Below are 23,007 nucleotides of genomic sequence, written 5' to 3'. Positions count from 1 at the left end.
GAGGTAAACAATTAATTGTACCATGTCAAATCTAAGTTCATTTTAGGACCCACATGCAATTGGTGTATGAAAAGAGTTTTAGTTATTATCGTATGTACATGAATTTTACCCAATATATGCAGCAAAGGTTTGCATCTTTTAAATATCAGTAGAACAAACTTCTAATGTTATTATCCAAATAAATGATTAAAATAAACACACGACAATATGCGTGTTCATGTATATTTGAAATTACTTGATAGACTAACGGATACTACTTTAGAAGTTTCGAAATAACTTTATAAGTTTGGCTACCGACGTAAGCCGACGTAACCAAACTATTGATCTGTTACATTTTTCAAATTAAAAAAGATTTAAACTTTCCCGCTTCATCGGTTAACTAACTGAACAAGCCAGATATAAATTGACACATGAATCATTATAAGAGAAAATAAACTAGCCTTGTTAGGCAATAATAAATAACTACATATAGAGATGCGTTATAAATTACTTTTTTTGCTAATAGGCTCAACATATCCATTTGACTGTCAAAAGGTCAGATGTCATAATGACCATTGACTTTTACCAAACGTTTTCTATGCATGTCACGTGTACCTGTAAAAACGCAGCATCTGTCGTTGTACCTGTAACATCACAAGATCCTTTCGTCTGTAATGCATGTGTACCTGTAATAACGCAGGATCCTGACAATTTTTTCAATAGAATTTTTCAATATTTTTCATGTCGGGACCTTTTATGGCCGACTATACGTACTGTTTTTTTTCTCATTGTTGAAGACCGTATGGTTGGCTATAATTTCTTGTCTTATTGGCAATCATACATCGTCTCCTTATTTTTAGTCATTTTTTTTTTCCATATGGGTTTCGTGATCAATAGATTTGATTAGATTGAGAAAAAAATGAGATCCATGTGGAAGAATTAGTGACCTAAATAAACGAATTTCCTTTATAAATGGCAAAATGCCTGATAATGTGGAATACATTTGTAACGGTGTCACACAAAACAGAAATTTGTTTTGTTTCGGTCAAGGTTCATATTTCCTGGGTTTTTTTGTATAAGATTACCAATGTCGATAACAAGGTTCGTATGTCTACCAGCTATGCGCACTATATACTTCCCATGTCCATATACTGGGTGGAAAAACAATAGACTGTATAAGAGATAAGAGAGATGAGAATTTTATTAATCTAATCAAGAACCCATAAAGGGCATCATTTTACAACAATATTTTGCACAATATGATTGGAAAAAAACCTAAACAGAAACCAAATAACCATACTATAACGTTATGGGACAGGGTCTGAGCTTAACACAAAATATACATTATATTGGCTAACCGAGTCCCTGCGCTTGAGTGCACGATATGTTCAGGAGTTTAGAATATCATGGGTTTACCAAATATTCAGTATTACTATATAGCTCATTCACAATTGTTGTCAAAATGAAAATTACAATGTTTAATTTATATTTACCAGTTAATATCCGGTAGCCGAGTCCATGTAGTCTCAAGTTGATTTTTTGCGAAGGGCTTCTTGACTTTAAATAGATACTATAGCAGACCAATAAGATTAAACTATAGTTCTCAGATTTAGTTATCTCCATACGATATATGCATAGATTCCATGAGGCGAATTTACGGAAAAAGCGGCGAAAAAAAACATGATTCTTTTCAATTATGATTGTTCTCAATTTTTTCTCAAATGAAATAATAAAAAATGTATATGGGGTATTCGTATACATTATTTTACAGTTGAAATTAATATGTTTCGATATGTTTTTAAAAAAAATTGGTGAACGAGTTTTCTAATAATGGCAGTAAGTATACAAAAGCAGGCAGATTTGGAGAGGAGCAAGGCTGCGCACATCTTTATGGAGCTATTCATGGTTAATTCAGAGTTTTTTTTACCTGTTCCACTCCACACAGTTGTCTAGCTTGGAGACCCCAGGTCCTAATGTTTTCAAAAATATTGAATCTGGGTCTGTCTGATAAGCTCACATTTTTATGTGAATGTCACAAGGCAAGACTGTTGATTGTGATTGTTGATGTCTAACTGTTTTGCCGATTTAGTAATTTCGTTTTCATGTTTCTCCGTTTTATTTGTCCCCATAACTCTTTGGTGTGATTTAGAATGCCCATCTTTGGATCTTCGTCTATCTTTTATTTTGGTTTTTTTAAGTTTGTTTGTTAAATCTTGTTAAGGGTCTATGCAAATAAATAAACTCATCATAGGTACAGGGATTGAAATTTTGCATTTGCGTCATACAGATATAAGACAACGATGTATATGCTAGTTTAACCAGAGAAGTAGTATACCTCGATCTCATGTTTAACCGCGTGGTGTTGGGTTGTTGTCTAATTGATGTATTCTCACAGCCTCTTGTTATAATTTGTGGATTGAGGTGACCACATAGAACTTACCTTACTTTACGTTGGAAAGGCGATAAAGGCAAATTATTTCTCAAATATGTCCATTTACTGAAGTACATGTAACGCCTTTTGCGTAATACAAATGCGTATTCCTTTGACTAAAATTATAAAACTAGCATCAGTGATATCTAAATAATTCGTATAAATAAAATAGTATAGTGCTTGATAGGATTGTTGTTTGTTGACACATTAAACCGGTCAATGATTTTGGTTTTATTGCTGAAAAGACATTTGTTAATTTACTTTAAATCAGTTTACGATCGTAATTGTGGACGTTTATATTAAATTTGACATGTGAATTGTCTCTCTTTGAGCGAATTAGTTCTTTGTAGTAGATCTCATTAGATATTTTCCACAAAAATTAATAGTAACTGTTTCACATTACTCTGCAGAATTGTGCCCGATTATGGCCAGTCAAGGTTTTGCATGTTAGGGTTTTACAAACGTTTGTATACGATTTCGTGGTTATACTCAATTTTTTAATCAGTTTATGTATTTTTTTTAAAATCCTCATGATTTCGTCTTCACGCATTTTCAGGTTTTCGTGATTTAGCCGTTTCTCATTTTCGTGTTCGGTGCATGAAAAATTTAATATTACTGGGTGGTTTACGGGTTTGGCTACCGATATGTTTCGTGCTCGTGGTCAAATATCACCGCTATACTGTAGTTATAAATAGTTTCCTTTAAATCATTTTAGAGAACTATAGAATCTACAAATACCATCCCGTTGACTACTTAAGAATTGTCACTCTCTCAATAAGAAAATTGTTCAGACAAAAATTTGAATTGTAAGACTTATTATACAAATACTTGGATTTTATAATGCTCCGTTCGTAGAAAACCTGGCATTTTGTTTTTTATAAAGTTTGAACTATCTTACAATGGATAGAAATCGCAATCAACGGACTGTGTGGAATGAATTATATTATTCATCCAATTGCGTGAAAGGATGGTTAAGTGATCAAATTTACTTTTCCGTCAACTTGTCTTCTCGTGAATGATCATAGCTGTTAAACTCATCACAATTCGCGAATTTACTTAGTTTCAAAGTTTAAATATATACATGACATAACGCTTTATTATAATTCGTTATTAAAATACAACTAATTTCACAAGGAATTAAATTGAATTTCAAATTTAAATCCCTCAGATAATAATTTCAGGCATAAGCAGAAGTGTCGGAACATGTTACCTGGCGACAGGTAAACAAATTTACGTACCCGAATTGTGAAACGAGTCCTTTTGTTAACAAATCAAGCATGATTTAAAGATAATATGGTTCACCCGATATAGATCTACCCGACAAATCGATCTACTTCGGATATTTCCGTTAGAGCAAAATTAGAACGTTGAACACATTTATCGGTTCGTGCCAAAAGGAATAGAGTACTTAATGTAAAATACAAAAATATATTGTGACAGGAATTTACGTAACAGTGTGTTGATATGATGGTTTCATAAATAGGAGATATTTCTAAGTGTAAAAGATGTCAGAGGACACATTATGTGTTGGCGATTCTGTTTGTCTTTATGCCACAGAGAGCTATGGCTTTGTTATGTCCACGCAATCAAGGTGGGTGTTTTAAAAGGTTCAAATCGATCTTATATCTTAGTTTCACTGTCTTGATTTTGAAAATGAAAGTTTATATTTGTCTTTATCTTTAACTATCTTACTTATACGACGAATAATCGTATTAAGGACGAGTGGTTAATTAAATAAAGGAACGAAAGTATTACTAACTTCCCCTCAAGTTTTTTTGATGGTAATTGAGCGTTTAAACTTATACATCTTCTTCTATACAGTCTACCACATCAACAACTATAAACATTAGATCTGGTATACGGATTGTTGTCATTTATTTTGTTTCAACGTCAGCTAATCATTTTCCTTTTTTGTATAATCATCTTACAAACTGAACAAGAAAATGTATTTTGATATAAATTAATTTCACATAATGAATTGTAACGTAACACATTGAGAATATGCTCTTTGGAATAACCACAAACCAAATTGTTGTGAATTCACTATAGCACTGGAAAGGCTTTTTGGGCCGGGTAACCACCAAATGCGTGTGTATAGCTATTAACTGTTAGGAATGAAGACAACAGCAACAACAAAAATAAGAATTTTTTTTCAGAAATATACATTTGTTGATCATTTTATTAAAAAACAGTTGACGATAAATATAGTTCAGGTATCAAAGTTATGGCGACCTCTCACAACTTCAAGTTTTGTATTAATTGCATGTTCCCTACTAACTTGACAAGTTAGTAGGGAACATGCAATTAATACAAAACTTAAGACATTATAAATTATGAAAAAACGCCTATGTGTGATCTGTTATTCTTACTAGAAGGTTAGTTAAACGAAAACAGGATAGAACGCGCCGGTTTTTGGTTAAAACATGCCTATATATATATATCTCAGTCATTCACGTAAATAGACCAAATAATGATAGGCTTTATTTACATGGGTAAAATCTATATACCCAAATACATTACAGGTATAGACTAGCGATCATATACCCCATTGCTTTTAATCAATCTGACACCCTAATTTGGCTAGAGGTGTCGCAGTTTGTGCTACAGTTTGATTTATAAGTATCTGAGTATAGGGGGCAAATAACGACCTTCACCTTTTTTAAAGTACAATGAAGATTCAAATGCAGTAGATGTCTAAATATGATACGAGTGTGTCTTTATTTGGTAAACGACTAGAGCATAGGGACCAAACAAAATATTACGTCAATTCCCATAATTGCATTAAAAAAGATATTTCAAATCATTGTAAAAAAATAAAAGTCATTGGGCTCATCTCCGCTTATATCCCACTAGAATACATCGTTAAATAATCCTCTTACTAACCATTGTACCTTAATGATAGATTATTACATTCTATAATGTACTAGTTTGCGATGAAATGACTATTGATCTTATACATGCAGTTTACCTATATTATATTGAATTAACTGAAAGGTAAATAAGTCGGTCATGTTAACGTAAATCGATGATTTGCTTCAGTGTAAAGTGAATATCGAAAATGGATTTCCGACGTTGCAAACGCATCTCTTTTACAGCTATCCATCACGCTATCCATCACGCTTGTTGGTGAAAACAAATCAGAGACATGAACTTATGCAATTTATATAGGATATGGAATAAAAAGCCGACTATAGAATAACTGTATTTGGTATATGCAAGGTTCTTTGCAACGTATACATGTCTGTTAGGTAGGGTTCACCCGACCTTGACCTTATTCCATAGACCATAGAGCAAGGTTAAAATTACGTGGTCAAGTCTGTATCTCAGATACCATAAGCAATAGCTCAACTATATTTAATGTGTAGAATGCTTGTAAGGTGAACATGTACAACTGACAGGTTTCATCTGATCTTGACCTCAATTTCATGGTCATTGGGCTATGCTTAGTTATTGTGGTTTGGTCTAATTCACAAAAACTTTAAGCAATTGGGCCACAATATATTGTATGAAATGGTTGTCAGGTGTGCATGTCCATCTAGCAGGTATACGCCGACTTATAGTCATCAATGTGCAGATTGCTCGTCGTATGATGTAGATGGTTGCATTTGACCTTGACCTTAATTTCATGGTTCATTGGACAATTTTTAGATTTTGTGGTTCTCAGATATAATAAGTTATTGGTTATTTACATTTAGTGTATGTAATAATCATGAGGTGTTACTGTACATGTCTATCTGACAGCGTTCATATAACCTTGACTTTATTTCCATGGTTCATTGGTCAATGTTAAGATTTCAATGTGGTTTGATCTGCTTCTCACGTACTATTGGCAATATTAGGGACATATTACACACTATATGTTTGGAATGATTGTAAGGTGTATATGGATGCCTGGCGTGGTTCATCTAACCGTGACCTCATTTTCATATACCACTGATTGATAATTCTAAGTACATGTATATATGATAGGTAAAACCTTCATATTGCATTTCAGTGTGTGTGCACTCTTGAATTCAATATATATTTTGTAAAAAAATGACTGAATTTCTTAATGTGTATTATATTTTACAAAGTTTTCAGTTTCCTGGCTGATTTCCGAAATTTCTTGATAAAAATCTTAGTTTATGACCCAAAAATAGTATCTTCTAGCTATGAAAATGTGTCTATTTCCGTTAAAGTTCGCGATTATTAAGGTTAAGATACAGTAGAGCTACATTTGACAAAATTTCCGGTCTCTAATTCAAGTTCGGCGAATTTATAATAAAAATCTTAGTTCTTGCCTTAAATACTCAATTTCTGTTTGTACATAATGTTTCAAATAAGTTATATAATTGTAATAAAATATGTTGCTTCATCAGTAACATAGATACAATTGTTTTAAAACCAACTATTCAGTATGTAAGTCAGGAGCCTGGTCTCTTGTGTAGAGTTGTCTCAATAGCAATCACACGACAACCTCTTTATTGTAACATATTTCCCCCACTATTATCTGGGTAGACTTTAAGTATATGTGATGACAACCTGGACACACAAACGCTTTGGTGCAGTTGACCTTCAAATTAATTTGTTTATTCTTTTAGGTCCTTTCTGGCCATATAGCCCTTCAACTGTATCGGTTCTTAATTATACAATCTTGGCTTTCAAAAATTCGGCTTTCAGTGAGTTCAGAGAAAGTGCTTAAAATTCATGGAATTTTTATTATAAAGTGTTGTTTACTTTTTGGTAATGATTAAGCCTTTTCTGCATAAATTGACTAGACTTGAAGTCACCAGCCATCGATTTAAAAGGTTGTTGAATGGCGTCTATGAATGTACCTAGGGCGATTTCGGAGTAAAAAACAAAACTAAAAATAAAGAAGTCAGTTTTGTACTGTCAGTTTGCTTGGCAATGAATGCACCATAACTCTATGCCTCCAATCATAACTTCCGGTACAAATGTGTTATTCATCAACTTTTATATGTTCATATGCCTATAGCTAATAGAAACATACTCTTTTTTAATAAAACCTTCATTTCAAAGGTATTCTAATCTATCTGTCAATATGGTTTTTAAGTCTTTATTGATTGTTTAAATGGGGTATTAAGAAAAATCCTACATTATAAGTTCTGGTGGCTAATTCGATGAACCATTGACTCGTTAATTTATGTCTGGTCTACTAAGAGGATGAACTGATGTTCGATTACGTTGATTCACAATGAAGTAATTAAACCAGAAAATGAGAGTTTCCTTTAAATTTTGGCTCCAATGCTTGACTTGAGTGTAGAAATGTGGCCACATGGACGTCTCCTGCACCCAATACCCCTGTTATCTCGTAGTTTTACTCTTATCGATGGTGAGAGGTCTTGGGTCAATCCAAAGACTTAGAAATCTGTTATCAGCTATATATAGCATTCAGCATTTATGAGTCATTTGAAAAGCAAAGACTGGTCCGTCGACTAGAAGTCAGAATGATATGTTCGGTAGGGTGACATGTTCTCTTTCTGACCGTTTTGGTATCTTGTAAGCTAACAGTTTCAGTTGCAGTAAATGATCTCACATCCCTCAGTCGATATTCCATGTTTGCAGAACCATTCTAAATTAATAAGTTTCATGTTGTTTGTGATGACAATTTGATTGCTATTTTTTGTAACGTGACCTAGACCCTCCAGCTTATAGGGGCATTAGCTGTCAAATTTATATTCACCTATTTGACTTGATTCTCAAATTTGATTTATTACCTACTTAAACGTGTATCTAAATTAGTTTACAAATGTCTAGAATAAGGAATGAGCAATATATGTTTCGATGATAACATGTATAATCATCCCATATGTAGTTAAGTATATCCTCCATCTATCGAGAATAGAACAGGTGGAATCCATCTCTAGCTAAGGGGTTACAATGTTAAATTATTGACTTGCAAGCCAATAATACATCTGCGATGTTTTCAGCATATTTTCACAGATTATGGCCAAACTGTCTGCTTTGATATGACGAACTCATGATTATTTAAAAATTCTGATTTCAAGTTTTGATACTTGAAACAAAAAGAAAAATATAATACAAAACGAGCCTGAATATTCACGGTTGTTTGCTACTTCTCTAATATGAACATTTTGGAAGAATATTTATGTATGTCATATGACCTTGGTCTCCTTATTTGAAAAAATAATACAACCAAAGACAGACTTAGAGGCAAATTATTAAATTTTCACTTTAAAGAAAAAAAGAGTAGGCCTATAATATCCTCAAACTGGGAACAATATAATGCATGTGTTAGTCACAGCTTTTAAGCGTTTAAAACAAAATTTATGAAAATTATCACAATGGCCCCTTCAAAAGGATATATCTGAAGAGATCGATGCACTTTTATGGTACGGAAACTTAGTGATCGGACGGAACTTACTTCAGTATGTTATTATCAAGACTTCCGGTTGCATATGTTTCTGAATACTTTTTTTTTACAAAACTCATCAAGTTTTGTGAGTTACAGCAACAAAGATTCATTGACATTCTATTTTATAATTCAATGTAACAATCATAGATTTATATAGTATGATACAATAGACGAGTTTCCAATTTGATCAATGAACTTGGGATCAATCGACGGAAAACGTGATAATATGTTTCTCATATGATATGGAGAAAAAAAATCACATAGACATTTATTGAAAAATAAGACATGTTAAATGTATTTTTCTTTTTCTTTCCAATACATTTTTTTTGTAATACAGTTTCAAATATGTTATTTTAAAACATACAATTTGTGAAAAATAGTATTTTTTAATCATTTATAGATCAGTATATAGTTACTGGTAACTGGACCACACTCTGTAGGGGCACACACACTATTGATATTGTCAACTTTCTCTGTAGTGAAGAAGAGATACTTTTAAATTGCTTACACATCATCAGTTTTCTTAGAATTGAATTACTGAGTGATGTGTTTAAATAGGTGTCAATATCATTAAGTTTTTACCAACTTTTGTTCATGTAGATATCATACAGGTGTTAATTGAAGAATTCCCTGTTATAATATATCCAGTATGTAACTGTGACATGAATTTGAAACGCAATTTTAAAACATGTATATTAAAGGTTTATTTGTTAAATTACCCTATTTTCAATCAAGCACCCTGTTCTTTTAGAAACTTAGCTAGAACGCTTCTAAGTTGACTTTAGAAATAAAAGTAAAGTAACAAAGAGATTCTTTTTGATCCTTAACATGTATATATTTATTATATGTATTTATTCCTTCCAATAGTGGAAAAAGAGCTTCCAAAAACTATTTGGAATAAAACATTTGCAAATAGTTTGTTATGAATGAATATGCTGATTTCCATATTAATTAGATATTGAATAAGAAAAAATAAGGAGAAGTGGTTTGCTTGCCAATGAGACAACTGTATGCCTAGGTTCAAATGAATTAGATGTACATGTAAGCATTTATAGGCAACAGCACAGCCTTCAACAAGGAGAACAATCCAAACGGTATGGTCAGCTTTAAAAGAGGGGGTATCTGCGAGGAAGAACGAGTTATAAAATTGCTGATTTCACGATGAACGAACAATTAAAAATATCTTGCACATTGATCTTTTTAACAATTTCACAAAACACAGTAAGTAAAGAACCTTTTTCATGGCTGCACATGAAATAAAAATGGCAAAACACATTGCACGAAAATAACACTTTTCCACTCTCTTTAAAGGCACTGACATGTAAAATACAAAACAATTTAATTCAAAAACTACAGTTAATATAAAAGCCTAAATGTAAAAAAAAAGTAATCTAGTTACAAAAAAGAAATATGACAGAAATGAACCAACAACAACCACTGAACTACAGGATCCTGACTAGGGACAGGCACACAAATATAAAAAAAAATGTAGATAGGCTGGCTCACAGCATTGTTTTTTTATATTTTATTCCATCTGAATGTAAGCATTTAATTTTTTTTTGTGTCTGTTTCAGCTCTGTACACAATGAAGTTGCTGTTGGGTGTAGACAAGACAGAGTTAAACCAGATATAAAAGACCAACACAGTATGTTATTCTATATCACTATAGTACACACATATTGGGTAAAACTTGTGTGTAATATGGTTAACATCACACATGTTTTCTCTTCAGATAAAGTAAAAACAAATGAATTGTATCTCTGTCTCAAAATGGGCATATTGCATTAGATATAGTTAATAAGAAAATAACAAATATGCATATTTAAAAGATAATGACAACAACAGAAACTCTAATAATTTTTGTCTAGTTGAATTTGTTCTTTTGTTGTCAGAATGATTGCTAAAAATATTGATACATAATGTTTTGGGGGAGCAGAGTTGACCTTTGTCCATATGATGCACTGATGCATGCAAATATTGTTTTTCTCTTTAAACTGCTAAGTATCTAGTCATTGAAATTAATGATGGTTGTCACACCCACTTTGAACTTCCTGTAATGTTATGCAACCCGTTTGGTAAAAGCTTAAAGGTTAGAATCCCCATTCTTTAAACATTTGGATCACTACTACTTTCCATGATTTGCCATAACAATATATTCAACTTTGGTTTAACATAATTTGTTTTCCATTATCAAATAGCATTGTTGATTCTTGTTGAAAAATTGTACAATATATTTCAAGAACTGATCTGTTGTTGATAATAGAAAAGATTTCCATTATTATTTGTTAACATAATTAACCAAATAGATTTTAAATTCCGTACTTGAAAAAACATTGACTTAATATTTTAATAGAAGCGGTTTAAAAGGGCATTTACTCTACACTGGAATAAAAACAGGTCAATGTTTTCAATGGCAACCAGAAAATGAAGGACAAATATCATTGGTAAACATACATAAACAGGTGAAATTCATGGCATCAAATTGAATAATATTTATTTATAGGACTTTATAGGGATTGAAAGAAAATTAAAGAAAAGGAAAAGTGGTTCCTTAGTATTTTCATCGTGTCTTTTTTTTTTTATCCCGGGCTTTAAAAAAGAGAGGGAATATACTATTTTACCTCTGTCTGTCCGTCTGTACATCTGTCCATCCCCATGAATATTTTTCGTTGCATCTTTCTCAGGAACTACATAAGAAGTATTTCTGAAATTTGGTTTCAGGGTTTTAATGAGTCAGCTATATCATTTGATGTGTTTTCAGATTCATCACTCTGCAACTTCCTGGGTGGGCTGGGGTATCATCAGTGATCAGTAGCTTGCAGTTTCATTTGTTTTTTTAAATTAATTTGGAAGTGTATAACCTTTGCAACATTTGTATTGTATTTTTGTTGTAAGTTGAAATATAAAAAAATTCCAGGAAAACTATGAATATCAATGTTCATAAAGTCTAATTTAAAAGTTGGAATGAAGCATTTTGCATTAGTATTGACCAGTCTTAAAAAGATATTTGAGCATGTGCAAAAATCGTTTCAAAGAATTGAAATCTTTGGAATTGTTGTCATGCACTTATACCCCCATCAGGCTTTTCAAAAGTTGGCAAAAAGACCAAAAAGCCTTGTGACACCAAGTTCAGACGCTTAAAACTTCCACAAATAGTGTAAACCAGCAGGCTTATAACTTCTGATCTTGTTTTTTATTGAAATACTCCTATGAAAAAAGTTATATCACAAAAATACTGAACTGTTATTCTATATCACTATAGTACACTCTGAGGAAAATTCAAAACAGAAAGTCCCTAATCAACGAAAAAAACACATCAAATGGATGGACTACAACTGTCTTATTCCTGATTTGGATTTGTCCAGTTGAAGACAAAAATTGGAAAAAAGTGAGAAATTTCAAATCTTAGGTCAAAATGACCTTCTTTACACTGCTGTACCAAGATCAATTTCACTCTGACCTAAGAAATTTTGTGTTCACTGAGGTCAAAGATAAATATTAATCATACATGACAAGGTTTGAACCCAACAGGTTTCATTTAAGTTTTGAATTCATCTTTCTGTAAGATACCGTTATCATATAAACAGAAATATTTTGGCAGTTTTTACAAGAAAGTATGAGTAAATTTAGGTACATTTCTTTAATATTGTGATATGTTTTAGCTTATTCTTTTTCATTGTTCAATTAGCTGTCTATATATAATAATAATAATAATGTATTTTATAATGTGTTGAATATATGCTATGATGAACACCTCTATGATAAGAAGAAGAAAGAATTAATAGAAAATATTAGATCAGATCATATTTGAAGTTTACGTTGTATTTTTGTGATAATTGAAGTGTTGTTATAGTTATATTGATCTGGGAATCAAGAAGAAGTCATTAACTAAACCTATTTCTGACTTTGATAATTTGATCTATTATTTAATCAATGCAATTATTTAATTTTCTTATCAAATTAAATGTTATGAAATGTTACACACTTGTTGATGAGGTGATGAGGGGAATAGAAACTTTTTGTCTATGAGATCCCAACTATTGTTTGAAGTAAAGCATAAGGGACAACAAAGTGAAACATGTTATATCCCTCATAACCAGTCAATAAACTTTATTACATTGACCAAGACAACTTATCTTAAAAAAGAAAGAATATAAAAAAATCTTAATACACCATTTTGCAATGATTGTAGAAAATGTTTTATTTATCTTTATGGTCAGTGTTTTATTTGGTGGACTAAATTTTGGCAATTTCATCTTGGGCACCATTGATGACAAAATAAACCAAATTAGGACTACAGCTAAAATATATATATATGGTACTTCAAATATTGCAGCTGCTTGTTATCTTCTACACTGTCAATAAATTGAATTCCAAAATTCAGCCTAAAAAATGATTAGAAACAAGAAAAAAACATATTATATTTAGTAATATTTATTGGTTTGTAAGAAAGGTAGATTTTTTTTTTATTAAATTTTATCTTGAAAACCTTTATTTAAATGCACAAAAATTGATAAATATTTCAATTCTCCATCCCTGAATGCCAAATACTTACAATGGAATTTTATTATTATAAACATTATAAATGTTAACCTATGCATAGATTTTCTAAACATACATGTATATGAATATCTTTATGCTTGTGGATGAATTTCCTTTCTAAATTTCTTTTTTCTTTTCTATTTCAGTAATTTCATTCACACTACGTGTAGCAAATCGATACAAATTAAATAAGAAGTTCAATAAACAGCAGACGAAGTTGGAAGCAGAACCGGAAAATATTTTATTACGTACTCAAGTGGCACATGCTAAGGTAAAGTCAGCTTATTCAGAACCACAACTTTTAGGTATCCAAAAAGAAATGTTGGAACCAAAATGTATGTGCTTATTTCGTGACAAAAATGTTTGGATTTTTAATTGAGATTTTTTTTATCAGGCATTATGATTAAAATAAATCCAGTATCGTAAAAAAATCTGTCCTAGTCTTTTGATCTAGCAACATAACAGACTATTCTCATTTCATAAAATTGAGAATGGAAATAAGGGATGTATCAAAGAGACAACAACCCGACCATAGAAAAAACAACAACAGAAGGTCACCAACAGGTCTTCAATGTAACTAGGAATACCCGCACCCAGTGCCGTCCTTCAGCTGGCCCCTAAACAAATATATACTAGTTCAGTGATAATGAACGCCATACTAATTTCCAAATTGTACACAAGAAACTAAAATTAAAAATTAAAAGACTAACAAAGACCAGAGGCTCCTGACTTGGGACAGGCTCAAAAATTCAGGGGGGTAAACATGTTTATGAGATCTCAACCCTCCCCCTATACCTCTAGCAAATGTTGAACAGTAAATGCATAACAATACGTACATTTAAAATTCAATTCAAGAGAAGTCTGAGTCTGATGTCAGAAGATGTAACCAAAGAAAATAAACAAAATGACAATTATAAATATATAACAACAGACTACTAGCAGTTAACTGACATGAAAGATTATGTATATTACTGACTTTTGACCTAAGAGTTTAAAATTTTCAACAGGTTATCAACTTGGTGGTAGGACATTCTGGTAACCTTTGATATCAAGTAATGAAAGACTAGTTATCTCATCCCTGTGCATGTTGTTGTAGAAAATTAATATTGAAAATTGGGTTTCAATCAGGCCCGTAGCCAGGAATTTCCAAAGGGGGGTTCGTTGGACTCACAAACTCGACTTTAACAGTCACAATTCGAACAGAACATTGACTTTAACAGTGCTTATTTGTTTTCAAAGGGGGTTCGTCCGAACCCCCCGAACCCCCTCTGGCTACGGGTATGTCAATTCACTGTTTGTTCGACTCCAACCTTAATTGACTAGGATTTTTAGTTTTCCTGCCATAGCTTTGTGGTTCTCTATGGGCTTTCTGGCTTCCTCTTGTTTGAACCCCTAACAATAAACTTACTGCAAACTAGGGGACCTTAAACAGGTATAATATTTTACTTTTCAGTAAAAAACATTCAGTCAACTCTATATATGTATATATAAGAATATAAAAAAAAAGAAGATGTGGTATGATTGCCAATGAGACAACTGTCCTCAAGAGACCAAATGACACAGACATTAACAACATTAGGTCACTGTATGGCCTTTAACAATGAGCAAAGCCCATACCAAGAAGGTTGTTCAAATAGTTTTCCAATGTTTACTCTATCAAAATGAAATCCATAATAATTATTAGACATTTTTTTGCAGATCAAATTGACTTTTTACACCATTCAAGGGATAATTATCATTATAACATTATTAAAGTACACGTTTGTATGTTGAATCAATCGGATCATATACATTTTTGTTTATATTATGTAATTATTTTCTCAGTTTGAATCCACACAGCTATTAAAAGATATGGCTTTCATGTTAATGGGTTTTTTATGATGTTCTCCTAATATTTTCATTCCTTGTAAATACTGGTACATTAAATTTTTTAATGTTCACCTTGATAAAGAAATAATAAATATCAATACTTTTCATATCCTGTCTGTTTGAACTTTGGATATAATATTAACTTTTGCATTTCATTATTTTTGCTTGTGACCTTTTATAGAATATTTACATGAATGCTGAAGAAGCTTCATGTTTTTTTCTCTCTTAAATGTTATAAACATGATAAATTACATTTTATCGATACAGATTTGTGAATATTTCGAAAGCGATTGATGTTCTTAAGCAATTAATTTAAGTTTAGTATATATTTAGTCAACAAATATAGAAACAAAAAATTGCGTGAGAAACAAAAATGTCTTTTATTGTAAAAAAGTAATTAACTATAGAAAACAGTTGATTGAATGTGTTAAATATCATATGCAGTATTAAAGTACTTACTGATATAAATCGTTCTGATTTTTCGCTTTGAAAGTACATGTTTTATTTTATAGTATTATTTCTTAAGAGGATTATTTATAAATGACTTCTATCCAAAATAATCAGGAATGTTTTCAATGCTATTCTTATGGTTACTATTGTTTGCTTATGTCCAGTGGCAACTATTTCATTGTTTTTCCTATGCAATTACTTACTTCTGTTTTTTGTTTACTTTTGAGAATTTGGTGTTGATGTCTAAATGTTGATAGTTTCTTAAAAAGTTTCATAATTTTCGAAGACATTGTATGAATTAGATTATCTTTTACAGACACATGCCTATTATTTAAGACTGCCACTGCTAGGGAATTATAGTTTAACCATAGATGTTATACACAGGGTATTATTACATCTATGGTTTAACTGTTTTTAAACTACGAATAATGTGGCAATTCCAGTCTGGTTCAACATTATACAAAGGCTTATGTAGACTGAATAACTATTTTGCTTGGTATAATATTAGAGCAGCTTAATCTTTAATTAATATGTTCTAAGACCAAATCTCTAGCCTTCCTTTCTGATCTGTTCTTCCTTTTTCCTCGTTGGGTCACTTTTCAGAACCACCAACTGTTTTATTGTTCTCCTCATTTTTCATGATATAAATATAAAGAAATTATTAATTGATAAATGAATGTGTTAAATATCATATGCAGTATTAAAGTACTTACTGATATAAATCGTTCTGATTTTTCGCTTTGAAAGTACATGTTTTATTTTATAGTATTATTTCTTAAGAGGATTATTTATAAATGGCTTCTATCCAAAATAATCAGGAATGTTTTCAATGCTATTCTTATGGTTACTATTGTTTGCTTATGTCCAGTGGCAACTATTTCATTGTTTTTCCTATGCAATTACTTACTTCTGTTTTTTGTTTACTTTTGAGAATTTGGTGTTGATGTCTAAATGTTGATAGTTTCTTAAAAAGTTTCATAATTTTCGAAGACATTGTATGAATTAGATTATCTTTTACAGACACATGCCTATTATTTAAGACTGCCACTGCTAGGGAATTATAGTTTAACCATAGATGTTATACACAGGGTATTATTACATCTATGGTTTAACTGTTTTTAAACTACGAATAATGTGGCAATTCCAGTCTGGTTTAACATTATACAAAGGCTTATGTAGACTGAATAACTATTTTGCTTGGTATAATATTAGAGCAGCTTAATCTTTAATTAATATGTTCTAAGACCAAATCTCTAGCCTTCCTTTCTGATCTGTTCTTCCTTTTTCCTCGTTGGGTCACTTTTCAGAACCACCAACTGTTTTATTGTTCTCCTCATTTTTCATGATATAAATATAAAGAAATTATTAATTGATAAATGAATGTGTTAAATATCATATGCAGTATTAAAGTACTTACTGATATAAATCGTTCTGATTTTTCGCTTTGAAAGTACATGTTTTATTTTATAGTATTATTTCTTAAGAGGATTATTTATAAATGGCTTCTATCCAAAATAATCAGGAATGTTTTCAATGCTATTCTTATGGTTACTATTGTTTGCTTATGTCCAGTGGCAACTATTTCATTGTTTTTCCTATGCAATTACTTACTTCTGTTTTTTGTTTACTTTTGAGAATTTGGTGTTGATGTCTAAATGTTGATAGTTTCTTAAAAAGTTTCATAATTTTCGAAGACATTGTATGAATTAGATTATCTTTTACAGACACATGCCTATTATTTAAGACTGCCACTGCTAGGGAATTATAGTTTAACCATAGATGTTATACACAGGGTATTATTACATCTATGGTTTAACTGTTTTTAAACTACGAATAATGTGGCAATTCCAGTCTGGTTTAACATTATACAAAGGCTTATGTAGACTGAATAACTATTTTGCTTGGTATAATATTAGAGCAGCTTAATCTTTAATTAATATGTTCTAAGACCAAATCTCTAGCCTTCCTTTCTGATCTGTTCTTCCTTTTTCCTCGTTGGGTCACTTTTCAGAACCACCAACTGTTTTATTGTTCTCCTCATTTTTCATGATATAAATATAAAGAAATTATTAATTGATAAATAAACTATATATTTTTGTTGGAGCTTTCAGATCTATAGTTCAATAGTTAAATTGCTCATTCAATATTTAGATAATCAGTTTACTGCTATTGTAATTGAAGCACAATAGATTTTGATGGACAATAAACGGTCAACAAAATAGAATGATGATTAATTAGCCATGGCATTAAATCATTATATACAACCTTGATACTCTCAGTCTCTTTTTTTTATAAGCAAGATAAACTGTGTCTATTACAGCAGCATGTTTCAACATGTAATAGGCGCTATGTCATATACATGTCTATGGTTTTAGTTATGTCCATTTAAAAAAAAAATGGAAATGGAAAGTGAGTTTGAAAATTGTTATGATCATAAATGATCTCAAATGATTGATACAGATTCTGATAAAACTAGTGAACTTTCATATTGAGATGTATTTTATACTATTTGCGTTAGTTTTCAATAAATAGTTTCGCCTTGAATGGCCACAGAAAGGTGGAGTTCCAACCATTTTTTCCCAATTTTAAAGCATTGATCTTCAAACAAAAGGTGGAGTTCCTAACCTGGACCCATACCCCTCTGTTTGTAGTAAGTTAGTTGGTAAATACAGAAAAAAAAGATTTTTTGAATAATTCAGAGAATTTGATTAATTAGGGGAGATAATTCAGATAATTTAATTTTAGATTCTACAGTTAATGTAGCTGGACATGAACTATTGTTTATTAAATATTTTAAAAGTATTTTACAAACCTCTCATATAAGGGAAAATTATTTTTTTATATTTATTTTCTGTTACAGTTCCTTTTGATTTAATGATATTATTACTAAACATGTTAGATATAAAACAAAACCTTAACTTTCCCTTTTTTACAAAAAAAAATCACTTCCATTAAATGGGAAAGGCCATATTAATTTCTATAGTGCTTCTTTCAACACCTTTCATTTAGAAAGTTCAATTAGTGAAAAGGTTTTATATCAAAACATTCAGAATTAAAACACAAAAGGGCAATTGACCTTGATTAATTAATATTATGTAAAGAATTGAAGGTATTTAAAGCATAATACAAGACATGCTTCACGATACAATCACTTATACATATATACAAGCCTTTTTTCTTTTAGTAAGTTGTTCAAGCAGGCAAGACAAATCTTTTTCTTGACAAGTCAAATAAGATTTATTATCTTGTATTTCCTATTCTTAATATCAGAATGATACCAGTTATTACCAGTTTGATAAGTTGATTGAATTTGTCTAATTGGGTAATTTCCCACCTTTACCAGGCCATACATTGCACTTCACATAGTTGTAGTACAAAAATAAAGATTTCAAACTTTTGTTATTTTTTTTGGCTAAATACTTTGCATTTTTAACCAGATTAAAGCTCTTAAATTTATACCACAAAAAAATAAGCATCCTTCAGGTTTCATTTATATTTTATTCACATAACTAGAACAATTCTACAATACCTTTTTCATTTCGAATATTAGTTAACCATTGCCACTATTTCTTTTAGTCTACATTATGATTCTTGGATGATCCTTGCAGATTAAATTCACATCATGCAGAAATTAACCTAATATGTTCTTCTTTAGTTTTGAGTTTTTGCTTTTTAATAGCTAGAAGCAGATCAGTTGAACATATGTTAACACAATTGTTTGGCAATCTATAAAACATCTATTAAATAGTGTTTTCTCAATGACAGTCCCAAACATAAAAGCCAAATATTGAATACAAAACCCTGTTTTAGTTTTTGGTACTGGTCTGATATTCTCAATGAAAGTCCCTTTGGCTTATTTACTATGGGAAAAACCATGAAAAAAAACCCATAAAAAAACATAAAAAAACCTTTATTTGTCAGAAAGCACTGTCATACATTCAAGCAAACTATCCACACTGATCTGTGTCCACACTTAGTCTTGTCAAACAGCCAAACATACTATCCACACTGATCTGTGTCCACACTTGTTGACATTACAAAGTTACTGGTTATTTTTTTTTATCTTCATTCTATGTATTTGATGTACAATTTTTTTTTGTATACTGTATGAATAGTTTTAAAAATTTCAAGGTCCTTTACAAGATTTAAATGCTATTCATAATGCATAGATTATTGGATCAGTAATATATATTTAGGTTAAGTTACCATTGTTGGGTTTTAACTGTTAGGATAAAACATATATCTACATACCAAGGTTGTTTTTTAAATTGTGGTAACTGTTAATATGTGTAAACAATGTTTGCCATAAGTATCAGATAACTTGTCACATTTTCTTCTTCTCACAGAAGACAGAAGATCAATGAATCATTTTTGTAATTAATAAAAAAAAAATATTAGAAAGTACTATAAAGAAAGTAATTTTATAAAAAAACCACCTAAGCTTAGATCAACTATAGATATATTAATTTCAATTTCAATTTGATATACTGTAAATTCAGAAATTATTGCAGGCACTTATTATTGCGATTTTGTCATTTTAAACTTGAATGTGATTTGAATTTTTACGATTTTGAGAAAAGTCATTCTTAATTCAGTTAAAATATTATAAAATGCGAGTTTTAATTATTGCGTCTACAACTCTGTCGCATTATTTGCAAAAATAAAAACCTCGCAATAATTTCTGAATTTACAGAAGTGTAGATACCAGTGTGAAATTTTAGTTATCTCTTTTGCCAGAAAAAAAACCCACTTGTTGGCAACCATGCAATTATTCATAAAAGATAAATATACACTAGAACTTTTTTTATTTTGAAAGTTAGAATGTCTTTAAAAGACACCAATGAATTACCAGGATGTTATATAAATTGATTAACAACACGGGGGATTTAACTTAAAAGTTGATAATATTACAAAATAAGGATAATTTTTGCATGAAGATAATTGATAAGTATGTGGAAAAGATGATGAGGAAGATTTTTCAGATATATAATAAATATTCATAGAGATTATTCATAGAGATTATTCATAGAGATTCTGCATTAAAATTATAATTACAAGTATTTTTTTGTTGGTTTTTGCAGTTGCTCTTTATTTTCCCAAAACTACACATTTTTTGCAAAACACAAAGAAGGGCATCATCATCAGAGTCTCAAAACTATATCCCCCCCAAATGCTTAAGTTTATCAGAGTTAAATGGGTCTAATTTTTAGGCCAACATTAATCAGCTGACATCTAGTTAGAGGGTGGAATCATCTAACTGGCACTATTCTGTCTAGGAATTTCATGGTGCAGCACTAGACATTTAAAGTTTGACATCATGAACTTCTATCTGTGATTTATACAGACAATGTACAATGTATACCATACTTATGATAACCCTTGTCTGATTATTTCTTATAGATTATTTTACAAGTGTTATAATCAGTTGTTTTAAATTTGTCTGATAGATCATCAAATACATGGTTAATTACCTGTGGCCAAATGCTTCGATTTACAAAAGAACTGTCCTATTAAATGAACCTTATATTATATACTTAATATTAATGTTTTACACGAAGTATACTATTGTCTCCTACCAATATTGTGGCTTATATTGTGCAATCTTCATAATGCAGTTTATGTTTAACACAATATTAAGTTCATATTTGATAAATCAGATTAAAGGTCTTATATGGTTAGGATTAATCGGATTAATAAAATTTACATTTGAGTCAATTATTTGAAGAGGTCACTGCGGCTATTCAGTTGTAGGTGTATATTTGATACTTCTTCAGTTCATTTAGGAGCATATTGTGACAAAACTTGGCCATAACTTGATATCTTGTAAAGCCAGAGAAGTTCATTTAATATACTGTCTGCAAATAGACAATTAAGACTACCTCTACATCTAAAAAAACCCTAAGAAACTTGGCTGTAAGTTAAGCCATGAACAGATAATTTCATATTTTGTTTGTAAATAGACATTTTAGACTACCACTATTAAACTTGGCTGTAAGTTAAGCCATGAACAGACCACGAAATGTACTTCATTTTAAGTAACACTGTTGATGTAAACCACAAAAAAAAACATTTGATATACTGTCTGACAATGGACTATATATATAGTTCACCATAACATTCAGCTAGATACATCATTGTAATAAACAAAAGTTTCTAGCCAAAGGTCTTCTACAACTTCCCTGTTATCTGGAAGATGTTACTGTAAATTCAGAAACTATTGCTATTTTGTCATTTTAGACTAACATGCAATTTTAATTTTTAAGATTTTGAGATAATCCTGTTTAATTCATATAAAATATTTCAAAATGCAGGTTTAAATTAGTGCGTTTACAAGTCTGTTGCATTTTTCACAATAATAAAAACCTCACTCTAATTTCTGAATTTACAGTCATGACAGTAGTTAGCCTTTTAATTCTACAACTTCAACTTTCCAGAAGAAGTGAAATTGATTTTTGAAATGCCTTTGTGTTTCTATGTTGCATCCTTTTGAAAACACTGTATATAGAAATCAGTTTAAAAATTACATTGTGAATAATTTATCCTTTTTTAAACTTATAATGGTTTTATATTGATCTATGACATTTTATTTTTTTGATACATGTACAGCCATGGAAATAGTTACATAGCGTCGTCACCATAACAAAATAAAAGAACTTTGGGAAATGAATGTAATATGATATAAAACAATACTTTATAGACTCACAACTACTTTCATGAATGTTAGTTAAAAATGTTCAGAGAAACTGCACACCCCATCGGACAACAGACTGAAGTGAATTTCACAGGTACCAGTGGCGGATCCTAAAATTCTCCTGAAAGGGGTGACTCTTACTGCCTAAGAGGGGACCTTTCCAAATAAAAAGGGAGGGGTGAGGACTGGGCAACCTGCCCTCTAAATTCACCTCTGGATACCAAAACAAACTTTTTGAGATGAAACACAATTGACCAAAGAAGCAAAAGCTTGTTTTGTATATCTGACTCAGCAATATTAATAACAGATCTTCAATAATTAACAAAAATAGAAATATTAATTAAGTATTACAAGTGTAACATAAAATCTTTAGAGTTTATCCAGATAAACTGTAATCATTTATTAAGGAGCTTTATTATATCTGTATTAAATTGATCCTCTTCCCAACCAAACAGAGGCTTTGATCTACTCCATATTTACTTAAGAATTCAAAGAAAATTTAAATCGCAGATTTCCCAACTAATAGAGACAAAATCAATGAATTTTATTCTAGTTTGATGACTATATAAAGTTTGATATATTGACACAATAAGTATATTCATGTTAATATTTGTAGAATTGTATTTACATGAATGTCAAGTACTAGGGCACCTGTTGTTAATGAAAAAG

General features: G+C 30.7%; 1 protein-coding gene across 4 annotated transcripts in view; it reads left to right on the top strand.

Moving 5' to 3' along the window:
- Nucleotides 1-3,641: 3,641 nt before the first annotated feature.
- LOC134712827 (inositol 1,4,5-trisphosphate receptor type 3-like) overlaps nt 3,642-23,007 on the top strand; it is a 116,317-nt gene continuing 96,951 nt past the window's right edge. For 2 of the 4 annotated variants that reach the window (XM_063574773.1, XM_063574768.1), the window contains exons 1-3: nt 8,787-8,920; nt 10,361-10,431; nt 13,475-13,599. In XM_063574773.1, the coding sequence (XP_063430843.1) occupies nt 8,802-8,920; nt 10,361-10,431; nt 13,475-13,599 (315 nt within the window). In that variant the 5' untranslated portion in view covers nt 8,787-8,801. Of the gene's footprint in view, nt 4,002-8,786; nt 8,921-10,360; nt 10,432-13,474; nt 13,600-23,007 lie in introns of those variants that run through there. The other 2 variants (XM_063574766.1, XM_063574769.1) reach the window with 2 other exon arrangements.

Source organism: Mytilus trossulus, chromosome 3 (genome assembly GCF_036588685.1).
Source record: "Mytilus trossulus isolate FHL-02 chromosome 3, PNRI_Mtr1.1.1.hap1, whole genome shotgun sequence".
NCBI lineage: Eukaryota > Metazoa > Mollusca > Bivalvia > Mytilida > Mytilidae > Mytilus > Mytilus trossulus.
Note: the sequence above shows the minus strand (reverse complement) of the source record. Positions and strands in the feature narration are given on the sequence as shown.